Here is a 24,478-nt window from a genome sequence, read left to right as displayed (position 1 = left end):
GGTAGGCAATGTGCTGTATTTGCATTGTTCATTACAATTTCTTTCTCAAATTGCCGTTTTTAAACTTGAACAGACCAAAACAGGGGAGAGTGTTTCGATCCCTTTTGGCTAATTGTATTTGCTTTGGTAGTAGGCAAGTGGTTGGTTAGAACGTTCATAATTAGCCTTGATCGGTTTTGGACTGATTACCATCTCTATCGGATTTTGGTCGATTGGATTCTCAATCACCGATGTCTTTTTCAATTCCAAATACAAAGTACGTGTTTTTAATTTGTTTTGTCATTCTCGGACTTTCAGTCCCAACTAGGGCTGAGAAAAAAAAACTAAAAAACCGAATTGATTGAAACTGAACCGACCGGTATACATAGATTTCTATATATTTTATGTATATTATATATATTTTATATTTTATATATTATAAAATAATAAAATAGATTTTTTCCCACATTCAATTTTCTTGCCATTGTCTTTGGCTTCATTTAGTGTAGATTTTTTCCCATTTTCTCATCATTTTTTACAAGTTATACTCTCAGTCATCGTCTAATGTCATCGGTGAATTTTCCAATGAGTTTTTTGGGCTAATGGGATTAAAGGGCATACATTCGATCGGTTTGTTCAACCGAATACCTAATTGATATTTTCGTCTAACCATTTGATCTAACTAAATCGAACTGGTATGAAATATATACTCAAACCAAACCAAACCGATTCGATTTGCCTTTTTATTCGGTTGAAGATAGCAAATAAGAGAATTGCATATGACATGACATTGGTTGGCCAAATTGGGTGGGTTTGATTTTGATCAGCTTACAAATCGTAAAATCAAAACTGATTTAACTTGGTTGGATTGGAAAATTATTAAACCAAAATCATCAAAAATACTATAAATTTGGCCATGGGTTGAATAGATCAGTTTCATAGGTTTAATGAACAACCTTAACTAAAAATAATTTTTATTGTTTGTATTTATATTATAAAAAATATTAAAAATATTAAATAAAATATAAATAATTATTAATTATTTAAAAAATTAAAATATGAATTACACTGTTATGTATTTCTATTGTTTTAATTTTTCTTTAACAAACCCCTACTAATATATACATGTACAGATATACTAATATTCAAATTAGCATATGCATAAAATGGTAATTTCGGTAGGGTTTCATTCAAAATACCCTGCCGAGTGACCATCCCAGATGACCAAAAACGAAAGGGGTTTTTGGCCTTCTGCAACTGAGTAGTTCACTAGTCACAGACTCACTACCATCTCTTCTCTTTCGTTCTCAAGTTTCATCGTTTCTCTCCAGACTCACCGTCTCTCTCCATCTCTTCTCCATTCGAAAAAAGGCAAAAACGAAAGGGGTTTTTGAATTCTCGATCTTCTGCAACTGAGCAGCTCACTGTTCATCGTCGATTGTCTCTCAGACTCTCACTGTCTCTTCTTCATTCATTCTCCATTCTCCGTTGTTGGGCTATCCCGAGCAAGCCAATAGTAAGACTGTCTATGCTAAGCCATAACCCCCGTAAGCCATGAGACTGTCTATGCTAAAATGCGCATCTTTATGCGCTCGCCATCTCCTCTCCGCTCCGACTTGCAGACCAAACCCTATTTCGTCCACTCTCCCTCTCACTGCAGCCCTTCCAAACCCTATCTCTTCCACTCTCCCGCTCAGACTTTTTTCTTCTGATTCATCCAACGAAAATCCTCCTGCTCCTGAGACCAACTTAGCAGAGCCACAGAAGAAAGACATCGATGAGCCACCGAAGAAGGAGATCTCCATTGATGTCAAAGACGTCGGCAACAAGGGTTGGTATAAGAAACTGAAGTAATTTGTTCTATAGTTAAAATTTTTCCTGACTTTTTGTTTTCGACCGGATCATTTGCAATTTATGCAGAGTTCCGTGATCGGATTGAGAGGTACTTAAAGGGGGATGAAGAGGCTCTCCCGTCGATCATGGAAGCAATCCTTGCGAGAAGGTTACATGGGAAGCACGAGGAGACCGACGACGAGTTGATAGAAGAGCTTAGGCAGAAACCCCTTGATGATGTTAAAGATAAAGAGTTCGAATCGGACTTTGAGGAGCTGTATGACACTGACGAGGAGATTGACAATCTGTATAATGCGAGGCAGATTGTCGAGAAGAGGATGGTAAAGGACGAATACTTTAACATGGACGACCGCAAATGGGACGAGATGATTAAGGAAGCTACTGAGAAAGGGTACCTCAAGGATACAAAGGAGTGCGAGGAGATTCTCGAGGACATGCTCAGCTGGGATAAGCTCCTCCCGGGTACATATAAATATTCACTTCTCTCTTTGTTTTATAATCAGTGTGTTGCTTGCTGTATAAACTGAATTCTCATTTCATCCCTACCTGCATAAAATTTTGCAACCTTTAGTGACATCATCTATTTGAGAATTCTTATGCGAATGCAACGAACAATCTTCATATCAGGCTCGTTCCTGTCCCATTAGCTTGGAAACCACGAATCCCTTAATTACAATTTGTTAGAGTTTATTGAAGTAAATTATGGATCCATAGAACCATTTCACCAGGAATCAAATATCGATACTTTTATTATCAGCAAATCCTTACTATGGTTCAAAATATCGGATACATCCTGATACGCCAGATGGTGTGGTATTGGGTGTTTCGACCACACACAAGGCTTTTTTGCTTTTTTTTTTATAAATTTTCTCAAAATTACTTCTCTGGGTTGGTCTTAGGCCTGACTGCCCTATAAATTTGGTCAAAGCCCCAAAGGCCTCATATTTGAGGTATTGGGGGCTTGCCAATATGTTACACCCGATTTAGGGCATATAGTGTTGAATCTTACCCCAAAAATTATGTTTTCATGTGTGCACACTAGCACACACATTATAAGTTCTTTGTTAAGCCAAATGATCTATCCACTTTTCGGAGCTTGATGAATGACATATTTTTGGCCATTCATTCATTGATATATATTGGTCTTCTTTGGCAATATTCTCGACCACATCCCGGACTGGATTTCACACCTGGGGCATCTTAGAACCGCTTTAGACATCTTGCAAAAACACTAACCGTTTACTAAGTCATCCAATTGCATTTTATCCAAACCTAGGTCCATTACCTAGGGCACATCATTTCAGGTAGTAAAGTGATGACTGGTCTGGACAAAATAGGAGTATGGCCAATTGGGCTTGGCCATGACAGCTAAGGCCCTAAGAGGTTTACTTGGGTTAACTGGATACTATCACTGGTTCATCAAGGGGTATGAAAGTCCAGCAGCTCTGCTAACTCAATTGGTTAAGGATTCCTTCAAATGGGAGAGATTATCCTTGTTGGATTTCTCCAAGGAGTTTGTAGTAGAATGTGATGCCTTGAGGTAGGGCATTCAGGCATTGGAGTGGTTATCATGCTCTAGGGGGCCAACCAATAGCATACTTCAACAAGGCCCTCTCAGCTTAGGCCCAACTGAAGTTGACATTTGAGAAGAACTAGATGGAAGTGGTACTATTCATCCAAAAGTGGTAGGCCTACTGGTTGGGCCACTGGTTTACAATATGCATGGATCAAAGGAGTCTGAAGCATTTATTGGACTAATGGATCTTTGGTCTAGAGTAACAAAGTGGGCTTCCAAATTGTTAGGTTACAGTTTTTCTATCAAATATAAGCTAAGCCAATCAAATGCTGTAGCTGATGCTCTTTCACATGCTGAAGAGTTGGCCCATTTACATGTCTCAAAGCCCCAAAAGAATAGGCCCTCCATGGCTCAGAGCTAGGCCAGATATGACTTTAGTGGCAATAAAACCCCACATCTGTACTTGGCTATCTAGTAGTGGAACCTATTCTACAAAGGTTGACTAGTCATGGTATCTAAGTCAACCTTCCACAAATAACTACTCAAACTACTCTATGAATCAGTAATTGGAGGGCATTTGGGGGGGTACTTTGAACTTTCTGACAATTGGCTTCACACTACTACTGGAGAATGATTAAAAAAAGGGTTGAGTTGGTGGCAGCATGCACCCTGTGCCCACAGTAAAAGTACACAGTGCAAGCTCTGTGCAGGATTATTGCAGTCACTTTGATGCAGGAGAGGAATAGTCAAAATTGGAATTTTGTGAAGTTTTATGTATTTCTGTATTTTTGGACAATAGGGATATTTTTGCCATTTTACAAATTTTCTGTGTGTGTGTGTGGGGGGGGGTCCAATGATAGGGTCTAACTTGTCTATTTGTAGTTTGTTTATGTTAAAATTTCAGAGTCATTGCATAAGTAGGATTAGAGTTGTTGAGAATTCTTTGAATTGAAAGAAGATAATGGTGGTTTAGTTTGAGTCCTAGGACTATTGAGTCTAACAGTTTGACTCCTAGTATTATTATGAGTTTAGAGTCTATAAATATGTATGGACTTTTTACATAAAGAGCAATGAAACTTATTGATTTTTTTTTCAAGTTATGCTAATCATGGTGAGTGATTCCCATACCCTAGAGTGATTCTAGGCACCCTTGAGTGATTCCGGGTATTTTCTCTCTTCTTTCTCTCCCTATTCTCTTTCTTCTTCTTCTTCTTCTTCAAGAAGCCATTACAGCCATCAACAGCCATAAATTTCTGATCAAAGAAGACCATTCAACATTCTCTTAAGGACTAGAATTGAGCTGGACCTACATCACACTTCCAATTCCCAAGTATGTTTTGGGATGGAATCTCAATGGACTTCGTTATTGGCTTTCCAAATCTTTGGGGAATTCTGTACTTTTGGTGGTGGTGGACTGAATGATCTAGTTTGCTCGCTTCATTGTCCTTATTCATCCTTGCATTGCAGCTTAGGTGGCCCATGTCTTTGCTCAAGAGATAACCAAGCTCCATACCCATTACTTTTTTGAGCTGGTTCTGAGTTAAGGGTTTTTTTTTTTTTTTTGAGTCAAAGGGACCCAATTATGTCAATATTTGCAATTTGACGAACAAACAGAAGTGTTGAACATGTGAACTGTTGTTTGGAAACTTATTTGAGATGCTTTGCAGGATAGCAACCCAACTAGTGGATCAAATGGTTGTCATGGATCGAGTATTGTTGTGACGCCACATACCATGTGTCTACGGACATAACACCCTTCAAAATCCTGTATTGGTGGGATCTGTCCCCCATTTTGCACTAGGAAAAGGGGTCATCAGCAGTAGCAAAAGTTAACAAGCAGCTCAGTAGCTCACCAACAAAGATAAAGTTTGTTTTCTTCTAGGAAGAAGAGAAGAAAGGAAGAAGAGAGGAGGAGAAGAGAGAATGGCTGTTTGGGAGCCAAAACTTCTAGCTGGCGGCACTCAGCTTTCTATATATTAATGAGAAAAATAAAAGAGGAAAAATTACATGCTTGCCCTTGGTAGCACACCCTAATAAAAACAATAACAAAAAACGGTAAACAAGCTGACAACACCCTAAGACTAACAACATAAAAAACTGACAATAGAAACAACTAACAAATCATTCTAACAATACTCCCCCTCAAGTTAGGCTGAATATATCTATCATGCCCAACTTGTCACATAGCTCATTATGTCGCAAGTATTGCAGTCCCTTTTTGAGAACATCGGCCAACTGCTCCTTGGAACACCAACTGGATAAGCTATGTCCGGGTGTGTCATGGACAAGTAAAGCAATCTTCCCATTAGTCTTTGAAATTGTTTTACATCTTTTAGAGGCTCACCATCACGATCACCCAATTTATGATTAACATCCATAGGGGTGTCTGTTGGTTTTGCACCTAGCTTGCCTATGTCTTGTAGCAGAACTAGGATGTACTTCCTCTGAGAGATGAAGATACCCCTTTTTGAGCGGGCAACCTCAATTCCAAGAAAGTACTTTAGGGGACCCAGATCCTTCACCTCAAATTGGGAAGCCAAGAACTCCTTCAACCTTTGTGTTTCAGAGCTCCAGTTCCTTGTAATGATGATATCATCCACATACACTATCAACACTGCAACTTGTTCCTGACACCTCTTAACAAAGAGAGTGTGATTAGACTGACATTGTTTGAATCCTACCTGTTGAATTTCCATATGAAATCTACTGAACCATGCTCTAGGAGATTGTTTTAAGCCATAGAGAGACTTTCTCAACTTGAACACCTTATTCTCACTTCCTTTGGCGCAGAAGCCTGGTGGCTGAACCATACAAAACCTCCTCCTCCAAATCACCATTTAAGAAAGCATTTTTTACATCAAGTTGATGCAATTCCCAATCAAGATTTGCAACCAATGATAACAAACCCGAATTGAATTCATCTTCGCTACAGGGGAAAATGTCTCATCATAATCAATACCATAAACTTGAGTATACCCTTTTGCTGCCAGCCTTGCTTTGTATCTTTCTACCGTTCCATCAGCCTTGTGTTTCACTGTAAACACCCACTTACACCCCACATGTTCTTTCTCTTTTGGAAGATCCACTAACTTCCAAGTGTGATTCTTTGGAAGATCCACTATCGTGTAGATAAGAATGCCTGGTGAGTGGGGGAAATATGGTCATAAAATACATAGTGGGTAATAGGGTGTTTGGTACTACACGATCCGACTCCCTCTCTATGAGCAATCGGGATGTCAAGATCATTCACAACCGAAATGGGAATAGGGGAATCAACAGGGACAAGTGTGCTTGGCTCATTTGGACTTACCTCTTGAGAGTTTGATGGCGTTGGTTGCTCAGCATCCGGTAGCTCTACATCTTTAGAACACTATTGGTCTCTACGGTGTGTACGTAGGAAGACACAAAATGGAGTTGGATCCGGAATAGAGGGAAGAAAAACTTGGGCGAACCAGCTTTTCCTCCTTTGTACTATTCTCCCCCTAAGGAGAAGTTGGGTAGAACGGTTTAGACTCGAAGAAGGAAACATCCATGGAGACAACAAAGTACTTATGACCAACAAGATCAAAACACCGGTACCCCTTTTGAGAGGAGGGATACCCAAAGAAGATACATGGAATAGACTGAGGGTCCAACTTACCCCGAGGAGATAAATCATGAACAAAGGCATGGCAACCAAATACCCTCATAGGGATGGAAAACAAAGGGGATTGAGGAAACAACAACTGATGGGGAGACATGTAGTTCAATACTCTAGAGGGCATGCGATTGATGACATATGCAACAACAAGTATAACATCTACCCAGAAACGTTTTGACTCATTCATATGTAACATCATCCCTTGTGCTACTTCAAGACGATGTCTTTTCTTTTTTTCAGCAACACCATTTTTGTTGTGGTGTTCTTGCACATGAACTCCTGTGAAGGGATCCATGGGATGCAAAAAATTCATGAAGCTCACAATGGAAATATTCTTTCGCGTATCTAATTGAAAGATCTGAATCTCAACATGAAATTGTATGAACACCATCCTTTGGAAGTCCCTTATAATCTTTGGGACTTTGTCTCTAGTACGCATAGGAAATATCCATGTATAACGGGAAAATTCATCAATCAATGTCATAAAGTATTTATATCCATCCTCTGAAGTTATAGTAGTAGGCCCCCAGACATCAGAATGCACAATATGGAAAGGGAAATTTGCTCTTTTATTACTTGAATGAAAAGTTGTTCTACATTGTTTGCTTAATTGACATGTTTGACCCTAAAAATCTGACACCGAACATGACTGAAATAAAAATGGAAATAAACACTTTAATATTTCAAAGGACACATGACCTAGACGATTATGCCACAAAAAAACTTGACTCTTATTGGACTAACCCAACTGACTGTGTGACTCTGAAGATGACCCAATTGAAGATGATACCGAGAAACCAGACTTGTTGTCGAGAGTATAGAGACCATCTACTAAGCTTCTTCTACCAATCTTTCTCCAATAAGTTAGATCCTAAAAATACATGAACCGGGAAAAATGGTTACACTACAATTTGAAGAATTTGTGATACTACTAATTGAAAGCAAATTGATAAGAAGTTTAGGTACATGTAACACATTATTAAGGTTTAGGCCATAGGGAAGAGATATTGATCCCTGGCTTGCAATGGATGAGAATGATCCATCTACAAGCCTCACCTTATCTCTCCCAAAGAACTAGCTATAAGACTGGAAAAGATTTGGCTTACCAATCATGTGGTTCGAGGTCCTCAAATCAATAATCCAAGGGGAATCAACGACAGTGGAAATATGGAAGGCATAGGCCGCATTACCTGATGTAGATGCAAATGAAGTAGGAGTACCAGTAACCAAGTTGTCCATCTGACACAGAGCCCTACCATACAGTTCCAAATAATTTTGAAATGAGTTCATAATATCCTCCTTAGGGTCAGAACTCATGGACTGTTCCTGTTTTGCATCAAGGTTACCAGTAGACTAAGAATTTTGAGCTGCCACATTTGCTGCATTGTACTTCTTTTGATCCTGCACCCTACCTTGCTCTTCCTTTTTCACAATCCACTTCGGTTTCCCAAAGAGCACCCAGCATGTGTCACGAGTATGTCTTGAATGCCGGCAGTGAGTACACCACAACTTGTCCTTGTCATCAGTTTTCTTGGGATCACTTTTCTTTCCTACATTAGTACCACCTGTTGCAGCTAATGCAATCTGCTGCTCCCCTTCATTTGCAACTATTAGACTCCGTCTACTTTCCTCAGATTGGACCAAGGCATACACCTCTTGGACTGAAGGCAATTCATGACTTCCCAAAATCTGAACTCTTAGAGGCTCATAGTAAGATTCAATCCCAACAAGAAAGCAAAGACCTATTGTTGAGATACCAACATCTTATAAGCTTTGGCATCATCATCATTCTTCCATTCTATAGTCTGATAGTGATCCAACTCCTTCCAAATAGAGGTAAGAGATGAATAATATGTTGACAAACTGCGGTCACCTTGTTTACAGGTTGAGGATTCAGCCTGTAACTGATAAATCTTAGCATAGTGTCTTTGCTCAGAGTAGGTAGTTTTATTTTGTTCCCATATCTCATTTGCAGTCTCTGCCCATATAAAATTCTTCTTTACACTTGGTTCCATAGCTGCAAGTAGCCAAGACATCACCATACTGTTCTCCTGATCCCACCTATCATGTCCAGCTGTCCCCCCTTTATGTTCTTTTACTCTCCCATTTACGTATCCAGCTTTTCCCCTAGCTGTAACTTATAGTTTTACACCTTTAGCTCACTCTAGATAGTTCAAACCATTCAAAGGGGTGATTGGCATTGGAAAAAACATATTCTCAGCATTCATACCAACTATACCACGTGTTGATGTAATCCTAGACGAAGCTGAATCATCAGTTGCCATGTTAGACAGGTTCTACAGTTCAAAAAGAACCACTGATGTACACAGAAATAAGTCTCCGCCCTATTTCTACTACCCAACACGCACGTAAGGCACAAAACACACACCAATCTGCCTCCTAGAATGGGACACCACTGCTGAAAGACCACTACCAGTAACTAACAGACCCAAAAAATCAGTCTTCAATGACCATTGGCCACACAAGCCACACACAAAGAGGACAGCACATACCTGTCACGAGGGAGCACACAACCCCCTATACAGCACCTGTATGAAGGTGAACATAACAAGAACACAGCCTTCACAGCATCGGCTGTCACCAACTAGGGTTTCCTTGGTGTTACGACCAAGGAAGAACCCAGAGAAATCACAATCTGAGAATTCTGACCAGTCTGATAGGGATCTTGCACCACAGTTCGAAATAAAAAAAAACTGACAAGAAGAGATGTAATTTCTGACTTCTGAGAGAAAACAGTACTTCTATTGCCCAGAAGTACACTCTGATACCATGTTACGACCAAGGAAGAACCCAGAGAAATCACAATCTGAGAATTCTGACCAGTCCGATAGGGATCTTGCACCGCACAGTTCAAGAAATAAAAAAACTGACGAGAAGAGATGTAATTTCTGACTTCTGAGAGAAAAGAGTACCCCTATTGCCCAGAAGTAGACTGATACCATGCTTTCTTCTAGGAAGAAGAGAAGAAAGGAAGAATAAGAGAGAAGAAGGGAGAGAAGAGGAAGAGCAGAAAAGGAGAAGAGAGAATGGCTGTTTGGGAGCCAAAACTTCTAGCTTGCGGCACCCAGCTTTCTATTTTTATATTAATGAGATAAAAATAAAAGAGGGAAAATTACATGCTTGCTCCCGGTGGCACACCCTAATAAAAAACAGTAAACAAGCTGACAGCACCCTAAGACTAATAGCATAAAAGACTATAACAGCAGAAACAACTAACAAATCATTCCAACAACAAAGTTCTGAAGTCTCTCAAGGCCCACTTATTGAAGGCCCAACAATAGATGCATGCCTATTATGATAAAAAGCATCGTGAGTCAAAGTACAAGATCGGGGACCTAGTCTACTTAATGCTACAGCCTTACTACCAATCTTCCTTGGCCTAGTGAGCGTGGCAGAAGCTCTCTCCTGAGTACTTTGGCCCATTCAAATTGGAGGAGAGAGTGGGCTTGGGGGCTTAAAGTTAGCCCAACGCCCAACTACAATTGCACCCTATCTTCCATGTGTCATAACTGAAGCCTTGCCTTGTCTCTTCTACTTTAGTAAGCCCAGTCCTTCCACAATTTTTAACAGATGGAGAATTGATTGTGGACCCTCACAAAATACTAGAACTATGGTGGCTAAAAGTGGGCTGGAAGGTTATCAAGCAAGCCTTGGTCTCATGGACAAACTTACCTCCTGAAGATGCTACATAGGAGAACTATTTTAATCTACAAAAGCAATTTCCCCATGTCAACCTTGAGTCGTAGGTGGGGGGGGGGTGTTTATTGGGACCCAAGTCTACTTACAGCCCAAGACCCGAATGACTGTAGCCTAGGTCCAAGAATGAGGGGCTAGGATGACACAACATGCCTCCAGGAGTACCACACATTTAATGCCTCCCATCAAGTTTCTTTGTGCTAGGATGCCACGTTACTCAAGTCAGTTATTCCAATGATTAAGTATGATCTACTATTGTAAGCCATGGTGAAATGGTGGGAATTGAATTGGAACTTTGAATTTTCCCTCTCCCACCCTCCTCCCTCCCTCGGTCCCTCCCTCCCCCACTCTCCCTCTCTCTCTCTCTCTCTCTCTCTCTCAGCTGAACTCTCTTGGAGTGGCTTGAGAACTAGAAAAGACCTATTGGTATTTGTCACCTTAAGAAAGCCTTTTGTAATTGTCTTTGTTCATTTCCCTACCAATAAATTGGAGTTTTTAAGATTGAGTAAAAACACAAACAATTTTCACAAAGTTAACTTAATCAATGTAATGGTGACCTTTCTTTCGTGCTATAAATTTCTTATAGACTATGTCTACAATCATCATCAACATCATCTAAGAGAATATGGGGCAGCTACATGAATCCTATTTTGCCATCCCATTCTGTTCAGTGTCACATTATTTCCATCCATGTCCGTTTTTAGTCTGCCCCACTCTTCTAGTCTTTTCAACTTGTAACATAGAATTACCAAAAACCACATGATCGGAGAGGATTACTTCTAAGTAGGGGACCCAATGATTCATCAACCATTGAGAGGTACTGAAACCTAAACTTCCTAGGAAGTCTTGTTATTTGCACTCTTCCAAATTCACCCCTTCAATTCTACTTTTATCAAGGTTTATTTTAAGATGAGCTTTTATAGTAGCTTGAGGGAGGATTACTTCTAAGCATGGACTCGATGATTTATCATCCATTGAGAGGTATTATGACTTAAACTTTCTGCAAAGTCTTGTGATCTGCCACCTTTCAAAATTCACTCTTGCAGTGCTAAGTTTATCTAGGTTTATTTTCAGATGAGCTTCCAGAGCATCTTGAAGAAACAAGTTTTTAACCCTTTCTATCCCTTGATCCTCATAAGAGATGATAATTTGTTGTTAGCAAATTTTAGTGAGTGATCACTACTCTTTCTTCTTGATTCAAATGTATCTCGGTCAGTGATTTAAAAGGTGCGCCTAGGCGCACAGTTGAGGCACATTTTAGTCATGTGCCTTGCCCATGTCCTAGGCACACCCCTTTCAAATGGCGCACGCCTGGTGTGCCTAGGTATGCACCTTGCGCCTTAGCCCAGGCATGCGCCTTTTTAAAATTCTGCACTTTTTGCTTTTTTTTTTTAAGCCTAAAGGCTGGGTTGCCCCGAACCCCCGACCACGCCCCTCCGAGAACCTTCTATTTGCTAATGTTGTTCCTTCATTCATTCCAATAAAATATCTTCTTAAAAGGCAATTAAAGTTATAAAATCATTATTTTTTATGTGAGAAATAAGAATTTAAGACCCTAGCATGGATTTTTTCGGGCTCGCCTCGAGGGGACTCGTAGAATCAAGAATGCAATATGTTTTACATCACATTAGCTACTTGATTTAATGCAATTGAGGAAAAAAAGAGATTGTGGGTTTTACATGCTTGAAAATACTTTATATGTTACTGGTGAAAAAAATGCTTTATATGTTTGCTTTTATTTTTAAATTTTCATTTGAATACGCTTTAGATCTTATGTTTATGTATTTTAATTTTAGATAATAGGTTTTTAAAACATTTATTTTTAAAATTTAAGTTTATATTTTTTATTAATATTATCTTTAATATTTTGTTTTGATTTTTAAATTTTTTTTGGCATTTTTTGTATTTTCTGACATTGTTTTTGAATTTTTAGCATTTTTTTTTGTATTTTTGCGCCTTGCTTCAGAAAGGCGTGCATCTCACCTTGCGGAGACCAGATCTGCTCCTCACACATGGTGCCTCACCCCGACCTCACAGGCACATCCCACTGTGCATTGAGAACATCTCCTGTACTTATGTGTTATTATTTATGGGAGATGTTGCCAATGCACGGTGGGATGTGCCTGTGAGGCGCCTTGTGTGAGGAGCAGATCCCACCACTTGGCCCATTGTGCTTTTAAAACACTGATCTCGGTAGTCGGTAGTTCAACATTATCTACTCGGGAAACAATACAGCGAAGTTGAAATAAGGCAGATGATGATTATTGGTCTTCATCATCATTGTTTTGACTTTTGAACATTTAATTTATAAAGACGTGCTTACCAATTCCCTTGATTATGCCTTAAAAATATTTGTTGGCATTGGGGCTGACAAATTACAGGTGGATACTGAGATCAGCCAACTACATAATTGATTAACTAGCAAAACAAGGGTGACGAGCAGAATTCAAATGTTTTGGGTCTTAATCCCCTAAGGAACTTGCAAAAAGCTGAAAGTGGTGCCTAGCCAAAGCTAGCTAACTTTGAGGGGCCCTGAATACTAATTCTGTACATCATTATTTAACATGTTTTGGGAGAAGTTTGTAACTGTTTTTTTTTTTTTTTTGATAATTAAAAAGGATCAATTTCATTAATAAAAACTAGTTCAGTTGCAAGTTTCCTTTGGGGAGGCACGAGCTGCGTCCTCTCCTACCAGTAGGAATAAAGACAAAAGATAGAAAACAGATTCAGTCTACAATTGAGCCCAATACAAACTTTCCCTATTTACCCCTTTCTTTGCAAGACCATCAGCCATAGAGTTTGCTGACCTCTCCACCCATTGTATTCTTACAGTCAAGCTTCTTATTAGGCAGTTGAACTTTTTAATTTCATTCTTAAAACACCACACAGCAGATTCCGGATTTTGTAGCCAGCCCACTACTACCTTGGAGTCCCCTTCTATTATCATCTGTTCCACACCTATCTGCACTGCTAATTGTACTCCCTGGATAGCGGCAGCAAGTTCCGCTCTAGTAGAGTTTCCAACTCCTATGGGTCCTGAGAAAATAAGGACCACATTCCCACTCTCATTCCTCAGTACCCCTCCCACCCCTGACGGACCAGGATCTGTGCCCATCGAAATTCAGCTTCAAGAATCTTTCAGGAGGGGGTTCCCAAGCCATGCTCACTTTAGTTTTTTTGGATGAGCAATTAGCCACTGCTAACCAATTCCTCCACACATCATTGAATGAGAATTGATGGAATAAATCCAGTGATTTTAGCCATAAGATCACCCTATATAGAATGCATTCCATCTCTTCTGGGCTTCTCTCCTTCTCTTGGAGAATTCTGGCATTCCTTTCTTCCTACACAGACCACATCAGCACTGCTCTTGCACACCTCCACATAATTCTTCCTCTTCTGTACCGCCAAGGGAAGAAAGCAGGATCAAAGAAAAAACTCATCTGCTGGCCTAACCAACCTGCACCCAAACAATGAGAAGAGCCACTCCCATAACTCTGCAGTAAATGAACAAGATATTAGTATATGGTTACAGTCCTCACCATGTGACCTGCAAAGAATACACCAGGAAGGTGAGAGGCAGAGAAAAGGTCTTCTCTTTTGTAGAATGTCAAAGGTGTTTATTTTCCTATAATACACTTCCCAGCAAAAAGCCATAATCTTAGGGGGAACAGGCCTGCACCAAATTTCCTTAAAAGGGAAAGGCTGGTTGGGGTTAGACTGAGTAATGGATTTAAAAAAAGAAGCGCTTGAAAAGGATCCACTCCGCTGGGGTGTCCAAATCCGAGTGTCATGTTCAGAAGGGTCCAAACATACTGTATCAAGTAGACTTGTGAGATTTGTGAGAGACGATTTCCTCTTCCCTTAAACCTCTACGAAACCCAAAGTCCCAGTTTGGAGTTAATGGGTTATTCATAATGAAAAAAAGACTTTGACACAACATGCTTTTTGTACCTAGAAACAGAGAACAAAGAAGGGAAAAGGTCCTTCAATGGAACCCCTCCCACCCAAGTATCCTCCCAAAATAGGACTGAGTTACCATTGCAAACACCATACCTGATAAAACTGAGGAAATGAGAAGAGTGCCATGAATAGCTTTCCAAAGTGTTGCCAAGGTTGCCCGCCATGATACTCTATCATCCCATCCGTTTTCTGAGCGGCCATGAATACTACCTACCACCTCAAGTGATCCTTTTTACTGAGATAAAAGAATATATGTGTATTTATGTGAGTTGATTATTTCCTCTCTTCATTTATTGCTATTTCTTATTTAAACTTCTTAATCTTATTGTTAATACTTCATTCTTAAAAAAAGAAAACAGTTTCTTAGTTTTTAGTTTCTTTTCTCTCACTTTAATCCCATCATTACTAACTTGCGAATTGGGTAATAGAACTCTCCTATGCGCTCTCTGTATAATTTAAATTCCTTCTCAAATACAACATTTTGTAAGAAAAAATGTCATTCAACAATATATGTCTGATCTTGTAGTATTTTGAAAGTTATGTACTTTGTGAAAATTTTTGAATACAGATCTGGGTCCTATTGTTCATACCACCTTCAAAAGTTATAAAATTGGACAAGAAATTCCTACTCGTAGCATTCTCTGTAAGGGTGAGAAACAAGAAATTTATTAGGAACATTGATCATTTGAAAATCAAAAATTGACAGACACAAAACCAACTGGTATTTGGAAAATGGCTTTTGCAAAGTAAGGATTGACGGGAGAGGGTGAGAGGGTGAGAGGGTGAAGCAAAGAGAAGGTTTCTGAGAGGGTGAGAGGGTGAGAGGGAGAGGAACTGTGTTTTCATCTGGTGCCATTGTCTGAGTTGGTGAGAGGGTGAGAGGGGGAGAGGGGGAGGAGCTGAGATGGGAGAGGAACTGTGTTTTCATCTGGTGCCATTGTCTGAGATGGTGAGAGGGTGAAGCAAAGAGAAGGTTGCTGAGAGGGTGAGAGGGTGAGAGGGAGAGGAACTGTGTTTTCATCTGGTGCCATTGTCTGAGTTGGTGAGAGGGGGAGAGGGGGAGAGGGGGAGAGGGGGAGGGGGGGAGGAGCTGAGATGGGAGAATTCGTGGAGGTAGGCCGTTGGAAAAAAGTTTTGAAGATTGAATCTAAGGAACTCCTATTTGAGGAGCAGAGATTAAATGGTCAGCTGAGCTTGAAGATCAGGGAATCAAAGAGAGGGATGGTGCTGTTAGAAGGACTGGGGGTAATTGAAGGGCTCAAGGAGTTTGTGGAAGGTGCAAGTAACAAAGGCAAGCAAAATAGTTAGAAAGAGCTTTTCTCAGAATCTGGAAGAAGGGTTGTTGTAGAGTGTAAGAGAAACCTTAAAGGTTATTTCATCTCCTTGACAGAATTTTTTGGCAAGGGTAGAAAGCAGATCAATCTGCTTTCTGTAGGAAGGAAGAGTCAGGGCGGGAAGGCAGTTCTTGACGCCTTATGTGAACTGCTGAAACGTATGAGTGTAAAAAGAGAAGCATTAGTAAAAAGGAAGATAAGCAGGTCTAGTAGTTTGGTGAACAAGACTAAGCAAGAGACTCCTTTAGTGTTAGCTGGGGCAGGTAATTACAGAATGGGAGTAAACATACAGAGAGGGGATTGGGAAAGTAAATTGATAGTTGAAGCTTCAGCTCCCATTCTTGACTGGAGGAAAGTTGCAGATCTGTTAACAGCAAGGTTAAAGTTGAAGAGCACATTTATTTTAACATCCTTTGAGAAGAACAAGGCTTTGCTGGATTTGCTTGAGAACAGAGTAGAAGTTGAGGCTTTAAACATCCAAGCTAAGCTTGGAAATTTCACAGTTTCAAGATGGTGTCCGGGTTCAAACTCCAAAGATTTCTTTGTTGAAGATGGAGTGGTGGTGCGTCTGCTAGGTCTTCCCTTTCATTTGTAGAAGCAAGAAACTGCTGAAGCCATTGCTTTGATGTGTGGAGGATCACTAGGAGGGGCCTTTTGGGGAGACCTTCGTTCAGCTTCCATTTTATTGAATGGAGTAAAATCTGAGGAGATACCTCGGAAGATAGAGGTGCTAGTCGAGAGGCAGTGCTACTCAGTGTGGCTGGCTTCATCCACTGAATCGATGCTCTGGAAAGAGGCTCGTATGGAGGGAGATGAGAAGGTTGAAGAAGAAGAGCTGCGTGGCAAGAAAGGGTTGGAGGATTCAAACAAGAAAAGCACTTTCACTAAAATGGAAAAACATTTGCTGGAGAAACAAAAGGGTAGTAGGCAGGGGGTGGGATTTTCATGTGTGGAAGAAGCGAGCAGTGTGGAGGGTGGCAGGTCCTTTGCACAGGTTGTAACTGGCGCCAAGACTGTTCTGAACAGGGAAAAGGGGCTGGGCCAAGGAAGATTTGAACTTAAACCTGTTAGAACCAAATCGGGGTCGGGGCTGGACGCGCGTGACCTTCTTAAAAGTCACGTGAGCTCGCGGGTGCTTACAAATGGGCCAAAGCAAAAGCCCATGTGGGCTGCAAAGGTTATTCTTAAAGGCCCAAACAGGCCAGCGGGCCCGACCCAGATTGTTTATAAGGCGCGTGAGCCACTAAAGAAACACGTGACGGGGGTTTCGACTAAGATAGACTTCGGTTTCGGTCTATCATCGTCCCCAACCGTGAGCCAAAAAGGGGGAATGCGCAGCGTCGGAAACCAGGAAAGAAGAGGGCGTTACAGTGGGTCTCCCGACGCAGTTTGAAGGAGCTTAGCCCCGTGCGAGGCTTCTTAGAGAGGCCGGAGCTAAGTTTCACTAGGGGAAGAACTGAAGAGAAGAAAGAGAAGTTTGAAGGGTGGTGAACCGGAGGACCTTTCTGTCGATGGCTCTAGCGTGGGCAGTGTAAATGATGAAGGCAGCTGTGCTGGAGGTGATATGGAAGGGTGGAATATTGCAAGATTATTCCAGGGTGAAGACTGCAATCGGATCATCTCATTCCCAAGACCACAGAGTGCGCAAGGTTTATCAGAAGGGGAAAACCGGGAGAACCGGAAGCAGAGCAGGAATATGCTTTCTAGGGGTGACCCAGGGGTAGAGTGGAGAGATCACTAGGTTGACCAAAGGACAGAAGTACTTCCCAACCAACTCAGGAAGATAATTATTTACCAAACTTCGGAACAAGGAGGCCGGGAGCAGTCCTATTCTAGCTTGTCCTTCAGTCCCAGGTAACCATGTGATTTCGGTTTGTGCTACTAATGTGTCTCCTGTGTCTTTGGTTCCAGATTCCGTTCCTGTACCATGTCTTGTAGCCCATGAATATGCAGCCGAGCTAGTAGGCGGGCTCTCGGAGGAGGGGGAGAGGGGAAGGAAGGATTGTGGGAAGGTGCGGGAAGAAAGGTATAGAAGTGGACAAGTGTGGGAAATCATTGAAAGAGTGTTTAAGGATGTGGAAGGGCAGCTGAAATGGAGGGAAGGGGAGGAAGGAAGAGAGGAGGGACAGGAATGAGGGTAGAGATGGAGAGGTTTACGGGGAGAAAGCAAGGAAGGAGGGAGGTAACAGTAAGGGGAGGAAGGTTGGAGAGGAAAGAACTGAGGTGGGAATAGAGGAGAGGAAGGAAAGGTAGGTGGACAGAGATGAAGGGGATTCTGTAGGAAGGGTAGGGGTGGCGGAATCGGTGAGAGAAGACACGATAGCAGAATTTGTAGGGAAGTTGGGCTGTAGGCTGGAGGATTTGAACGAGTTGAAAGAAAGTTTACAGAAGAGGAAGATGCAGATCATAACAAAGAAGAGGAGGTTGAGTGAAGTAGAGAGACTAAAGAGAGATGTAGAAGGAGACAAGAAGCTCGAGGTAAAAGGAGATAGAAGGAAAGGGGGAAAGTAGCGGGTAGGTGGCAAGGGGTTTGTAAAAGAAGCGGAATGAAGATTCTTAGTTGGAATGTGAGGGGAATTGGGAGTGCGAAGAAGAGAGCAACAATAAAAGAGGTAATAAGACGGTATGACCCAGACATTGTGCTGTTGCAAGAGTCTAAGAGAATGGAGTTTAGTGACAAATGGGCAAGGAGTGTATGGAAAGCCAGGGGGATTAGCTGGGTGGCGGCTCCATCGTGGGGTGCTTCTGGGGGGATTGTAACAATGTGGAAGAGGGATGTGGTTGAAGGGATGGAGGAGTTGATCGGAAAGTACTCGGTTTCCATGAAGTTTAAGTAGCAAGAGGATGATTATATGTGGGTGCTAACAAATGTTTACGGACCGAATGATTACAGAGAGAGAAAGGAGCTATGGGAGGAACTGGCTGATGTTAGAGGGTTGTGGGATGGGCCTTGGTGCATGGGTGGGGACTTCAATGTGATAAGGTTCTCGGAAGAGTCAAATAAGATTAACCAGAGGGTGACAAAAAGCATGAGGAAGTTTAACAGTCTTGTGGATGCCTTTGAGCTTAAAGAGATTCCCCTAGCGCATAAGGCATTTACATGGTCAAATCTCCAATCTAGACCCATTTGCTCTAAGCTGGATAGATTCCTATTCTCTTTAGATTGGGAAGAACATTGGGGAACCTTGGATGCTAGAGCTCTCCCAAGGGTGACCTCGGATCACTGGCCCATAGTGTTATGCAAGGAGGAAAGAAGGTGTGGAGGTCCTACCCCCTTTAGATTTGAAAATATGTGGTTACTGCATCCAGGGTTTACTAACAAAGTGAGGGAGTGGTGGCATGAGTGTAACCCGTCGGTGGAGTGGGAGGGGATAAAATTCCATAAGAAACTACAATTCTTGAAAGCAAGAATTAAGGAGTGGAACTTGATGGAGTTCGGGAGGACATAAGAAAGAAAGGGAGATTTGATGAAGAAGATTGAAAGCCTTGACTTTAAAGAGGAAAGGGGAGAATTTGGAGAGGAAGACAATGACCTCAGGAGAGAATTGAGAAGACAGTTAGAGGATTGCCTGCACAAGGAGGAAATTAGCTGGAGGCAAAAATCTCGGTGTAAATGGTTGCAAGAGGGAGATAGAAACACTAGGTATTTCCACTCTCTAGCAGATGGCAGGAGAAGGAAGAACTTTATCTCCAAGCTGGTAGTAGATGGAGTTGAGTTAGTACAGCAAGAGGAGATTGCTAGGGCTTGTGTGGAGCATTTCAAATCTATTCTAAGAAGGCCTGTGAGTAGATGGGTGTGGGTAGAAGGTTTGGATTGGCCAGATGTAGGGGTGGAGAACAGGAGAAGGATGGAAAGAAGCTTTAATATAGAAGAGATCAAGGAGGCTGTGTTTTCTATGGATAAAACAAAAGCTCTAGGGCCGGATGGGTTTACATTGGCTTTTTATCAGGATTGTTGGGATATTTTGAAAGATGATCTCTTGCGGGTGTTTGAGGAGTTTTTTAGGAGAGGAATTGTCAATCCGGGTGTGAATTCTACATTTATAGCCTTAATTCCCAAAAAGAAAGATGCATCCCACCCGAAGGATTTTAGGCCAATAAGTTTGGTGAATAGCTTGTACAAGATCATTGCAAAAGTGTTGTCTTTGAGGCTGAAGAAGGTAATTCCGGATATCATTGAACACTATCAAGGAGCTTTTGTGAGTGGAAGACAAATTACAGACCAGATTTTAACTGCTAATGAGAGTGTGGAGAACTTTAAGAGGAATAAGAAGAAGGGAGTGGTCTGTAAGCTGGACTTGGTGGACTGGGAGTTCTTGAGGAAAGTTTTAACCAAATTCGGGTTTGGGGCTAGATGGTGTAAGTGGATCATGGGCTGTGTCCGGAATTGTCATTATTCAGTGCTAGTGAATGGGACAGTGGTAGATTTCTTTCCAGCCAGTAGGGGTATAAGACAAGGAGACCCCCTTTCTCCTTTCTTGTTCATTTTAATTGCGGAGGTTTTGGGGAAATTGATTCACAGAGCAGATTCTAGGGGGCTCATTAGAGGCTGGAGGGTTGGGAGGATGGAAACCCCCCTCACACATTTACAGTTTGCTGATGACACGATTCTGTTTTGTGAAGGTGGTAATGTGAGGTTTATCAGGAATTTAAAGTCGGTGATACAACTGTTTGAGCAACTATCCAACTTGAAGGTTAACCTTGGGAAAATCTGTGTAGTGGGGGTGAATTTGGAGGAGGGAGAGATCAGGGAGAGTGCTGAAGTGCTGGGGTGTGAAGTCACGGGGTGGCCTCTGAACTATTTAGGATTACCATTAGGTGATAATCCCAAGAGAGAGAGCTTCTGGAACCCGGTGATGGAAAGGTTTGAAAAAAGATTGGTATCTTGGAAAAAGAATTACCTCTCTCTTGGCGGGAGAATTACATTAATTAAGGCCACGCTTGCTAACTTACCCATTTTCTTCATGTCGGTGTTTAAAATCCCTGTGAAGATTGCTAACAGATTAGAGAAGTTAATGAGAGATTTCCTGTGGGAGCCGAGAGAAGAGAAGAGGGATCATAGAGTTAGCTGGGAAATAGTGTGCAGGAGTAAGTCGTGTGGTGGTTTGGGGCTTGGGAGTATTAGGAGAAGGAATATGACTCTGCTGGGGAAGTGGTTGTGGAGGTTTCCTTTGGAGAAGGAGAAGCTATGGGCTAGAATAGTGGCAAGTATTCATGGGCTGGAGCACAACGGATGGGACGCTGGAATCAGAGCTAGGATCACAAGCAATTCTCCTTGGAAAGCCATTCATGACTTGCTACCTTTTTTCATTCCTAATATCAGGTATGACTTGAATTCCGGTAATTCCATAAAATTTTGGGAACAAACCTGAGTGGGGAGCGCCCCTCTAAAGGATCAGTTTCCGTCTTTGTACGCTCTTTCTGATTTGAAAAATGAGTCGATCTCGTCTTTCACCACCCCATCCTCTTCCACTTCTGGGATTGGGTGGAACTTGGGTCTAAGAAGGGATTTGAGGGATTCAGACTTCGACTGTATTTCGAGCCTTCTTGCAATTCTTGATAACGTTGTCTTAGACCCCACTAGGGCGGATTCTAGAATTTGGACACCTAACTCCAATGGCATTTTCTCTTGTGGTTCTTTCTTCAAAGTCTTAAGTCAGTCCACCAGTCTTACCCTGTCCCTTTTTCCTGTTGGTGAGGTTTGGTGCAGAGCTATACCTCCTAGGGTTGGTAGTTTTTGTTGGGAAGCCTATCTGGAAAGAATCAACATTGGTGATCTACTCCAAAAGAAGAGACCCAATACTTGCTTGTCACCTCAGTGGTGTGTTCTGTGCAAAGCAGGCGGGGAGACTGGTTTTCACCTAATGGTGTCGTGCCACTTCGCGAGGTCGTTGTGGGTTTGGGCTTTCTCCTTGTTTGGATGCAGCTGGAATCCCCCATCAGACATGCAGGGTCTTTTTGCCCCCTCCTTCAGGTGGCGGTTAAAAAGGGGAAGGACAATGTGGAGAGGACTAAGGGCTGCAGTATGTTGGACACTGTGGGAAGAAAGGAACTCCAGGATATTCTCAGAAACTCAGAGAGGGATAACAGATTTGAGGTCTATCATACAGTTTAGGGCAGTACAGTGGCTGAAATCTCTGGAAATATTCACAGATTACACTGTGGATGACATGTTGAGAAAGTGGGGTGAAATTGCAAGTTGCACGCAGACCAAGTCAGTAATGAGTGCTTGGACCCCCCCACCTAGTGGATTCTTGAAATTAAACTTTGATGGATGCAGTAGGGGAAACCCGGGACAATCAGGGATCGGGGGTGTTTTTAGAGATGAAAATGGGGTCATCTCTGCTTTGTTCTCAGGCCCAATTGGAGTGGGTGACTCCCTTAGAGCTGAGATATGTGCAGTTATGGAAGGAGCCCGGAAAGCTAAGGAATTGAACATCAAGAAACTTATAATTGGAGGGGATTCAGAGGTGGTGATAGGGTGGCTGACCAAAGAACAAAATGATCTTTGGAAGTATAACAATGAGAAGAGGAAATTCAAATGGCTGGTGCGGGAGATGGAAGTTAAGACATGTTGGATTAAGAGATCTGCTAATTCCCTAGCTGACGGTTTAGCAAAACAAGGGGCAGAAAGGGATTCCTTGTTTTGGGCTAAGTTGTAATGTTAGTGTCCTTGTATCTTTATATTTTCTTCTTTCCTTTCTTGAAGTTCTTTGTGACTCTTGGAAGATAAGTGTGTTTGTCTTCCACTTGTAAATTTTCTACTGATGAATTAATGAAAGTGTTATTGATCAAAAAAAAAAAAAGTTATAAAATTGGACAAGTGCAGGTGGTTTCAAAAAATGATGTGTATTACTGCTTGATGTGTGGGCAGTGTTTCATTTGAGTGACATGTTTTGTGGTTGACCGTACAGACGCTTTCATGCATGATGTATAAGTGACTACCTCAAACCCAAATAATCCTTGCATCACCATCATTGAGAAAATTGAAGAAAACCTTGAAATTTCCTTCTACAGTGCTGTATGCTATTTTCTGTCCTGTTCAAGTTATTAATGGAATCTCTATATTAAAATGTAACATTTCTTTCCATTTGGATGTGATTGTATTCCTAAGTTTGTGTATTCCATATTTTTGCGAATTTCCTGAACCTGAGTCTCTAGAACATGCATATATGGTGATTAAAATTGTTTTGTGTTCATATAATAAATTCTATGTCATGCTCCAAATCTCAATCAAACAATTTTGTCTTGGCACCTTATCTAACTTCAGTTTGGCGTGCGCTTTTTTCTTTGATGTATTCTTGGGAGCTGCATAACTGATTTTTTATGTTTTCCATGATTTCAGATGAAGTAAAACAAAAAGTGGAAGGAAAGTTTAATGAGCTTGGGGATATGTGTGAAAGGGGAGAGCTTGAACCTGAAGAAGCTTACCAGATGTTCAAGGAATTCGAGGATAAGATGGTTCTGGAATGTGCAAAGATGATGGAGGCAGAAGGACCCCCACAGTTTGATGATGCTGTGCCAGACAAGAAAAAGGACCTTGATGACCCACCTGGTGAGGGGCCAGTTCTGAGGTGGCAAACAAGGGTTGTCTTTGCTCCTGGTGGTGATGCATGGCACCCCAAAAACAGAAAAGTGAAACTTTCTGTCACTGTAAAAGAGCTTGGGCTTTCAAAGCATGCATTTCGGCGGTTAAGAGAATTAGTTGGAAAACGTTACCATCCTGGGAAAGATGAACTTACAATTACCAGTGAGAGGTAAGTTATGTGCACTGTTTATTTTTCTTGCAAAAATGATTTAGGACCAGAAAATGTTATTAACCAGAGTTGCATGGACTGACCGAAACAGATGAAGTGCCAGTGTGCTGGAGTCTGACACTTCATGGACTCTTGAGGAACACTTATACGTGGCATTTTTCTTTATCTCATTGCTAAATGAACATCTAATGCACATATTGAATGCCATTTTCTCCTACAAAGTGATAATAAGTAACAAAGCTAATCTTCGAAATGTGCTTTATAGGTTTTTAGTGTTAAAATTCAACAAAATATGGAGCATTTTAATAATTAATAATTTGTATGTGTTTATGTGTCATATAAATAAAAGATGACATCATTCAAGGATCTAAAGCCTTGAAGTAATCACAACAATCAACTGGTTTGGGTTTGGCTTGTGGTACTATGATAGGGATCTCTAGTGTTGTATTTGGATTTTTTTGGTGATGTGAGGAATTCAGGTAAGCTTTTGCCATGTTTGTGAGTTTATGTTAATCTAGTTTGGTTTTTGTTGGGGTGTTACGTAGTAAGGGCCAATTCTTGTGATGTTGAGAGGTAGTTTATGGGAGTCGTTAATGGGGTTTATAGTTGGGTTGTATTCTCTCTTGGATGATTGTTTAACACCTTACTTTGTATTTCTTTTTTTTTTGCTTAAATAATTTTTTATTTACTTTTCAAAAAAATATCAGTTTGTCTCTGT

General features: G+C 41.3%; 1 protein-coding gene across 2 annotated transcripts in view; it reads left to right on the top strand.

The window, feature by feature from the left end:
* The first annotated feature begins 1,167 nt into the window (after positions 1-1,167).
* Positions 1,168-24,478, top strand: part of LOC104594356 (uncharacterized) — a 31,490-nt gene continuing 8,179 nt past the window's right edge. The window contains exons 1-3 of one of the 2 annotated variants that reach the window (XM_088893106.1): positions 1,168-1,810; positions 1,900-2,295; positions 23,349-23,760. In XM_088893106.1, coding sequence (XP_088749232.1) covers positions 1,534-1,810; positions 1,900-2,295; positions 23,349-23,760 — 1,085 coding nt within the window. In that variant the 5' untranslated portion in view covers positions 1,168-1,533. The remainder of the gene's footprint in view (positions 1,811-1,899; positions 2,296-23,348; positions 23,761-24,478) is intronic. The other variant, XM_010254619.3, reaches the window with a different exon arrangement.

The sequence above is a fragment of the Nelumbo nucifera genome, chromosome 1 (genome assembly GCF_055504915.1).
Source record: "Nelumbo nucifera cultivar China Antique chromosome 1, China Antique-T2T, whole genome shotgun sequence".
NCBI classification, from domain to species: domain Eukaryota; kingdom Viridiplantae; phylum Streptophyta; class Magnoliopsida; order Proteales; family Nelumbonaceae; genus Nelumbo; species Nelumbo nucifera.
The sequence above is the reverse complement of the archived record's forward strand: the minus strand, read 5'-3'. Positions and strand labels throughout refer to the sequence as shown.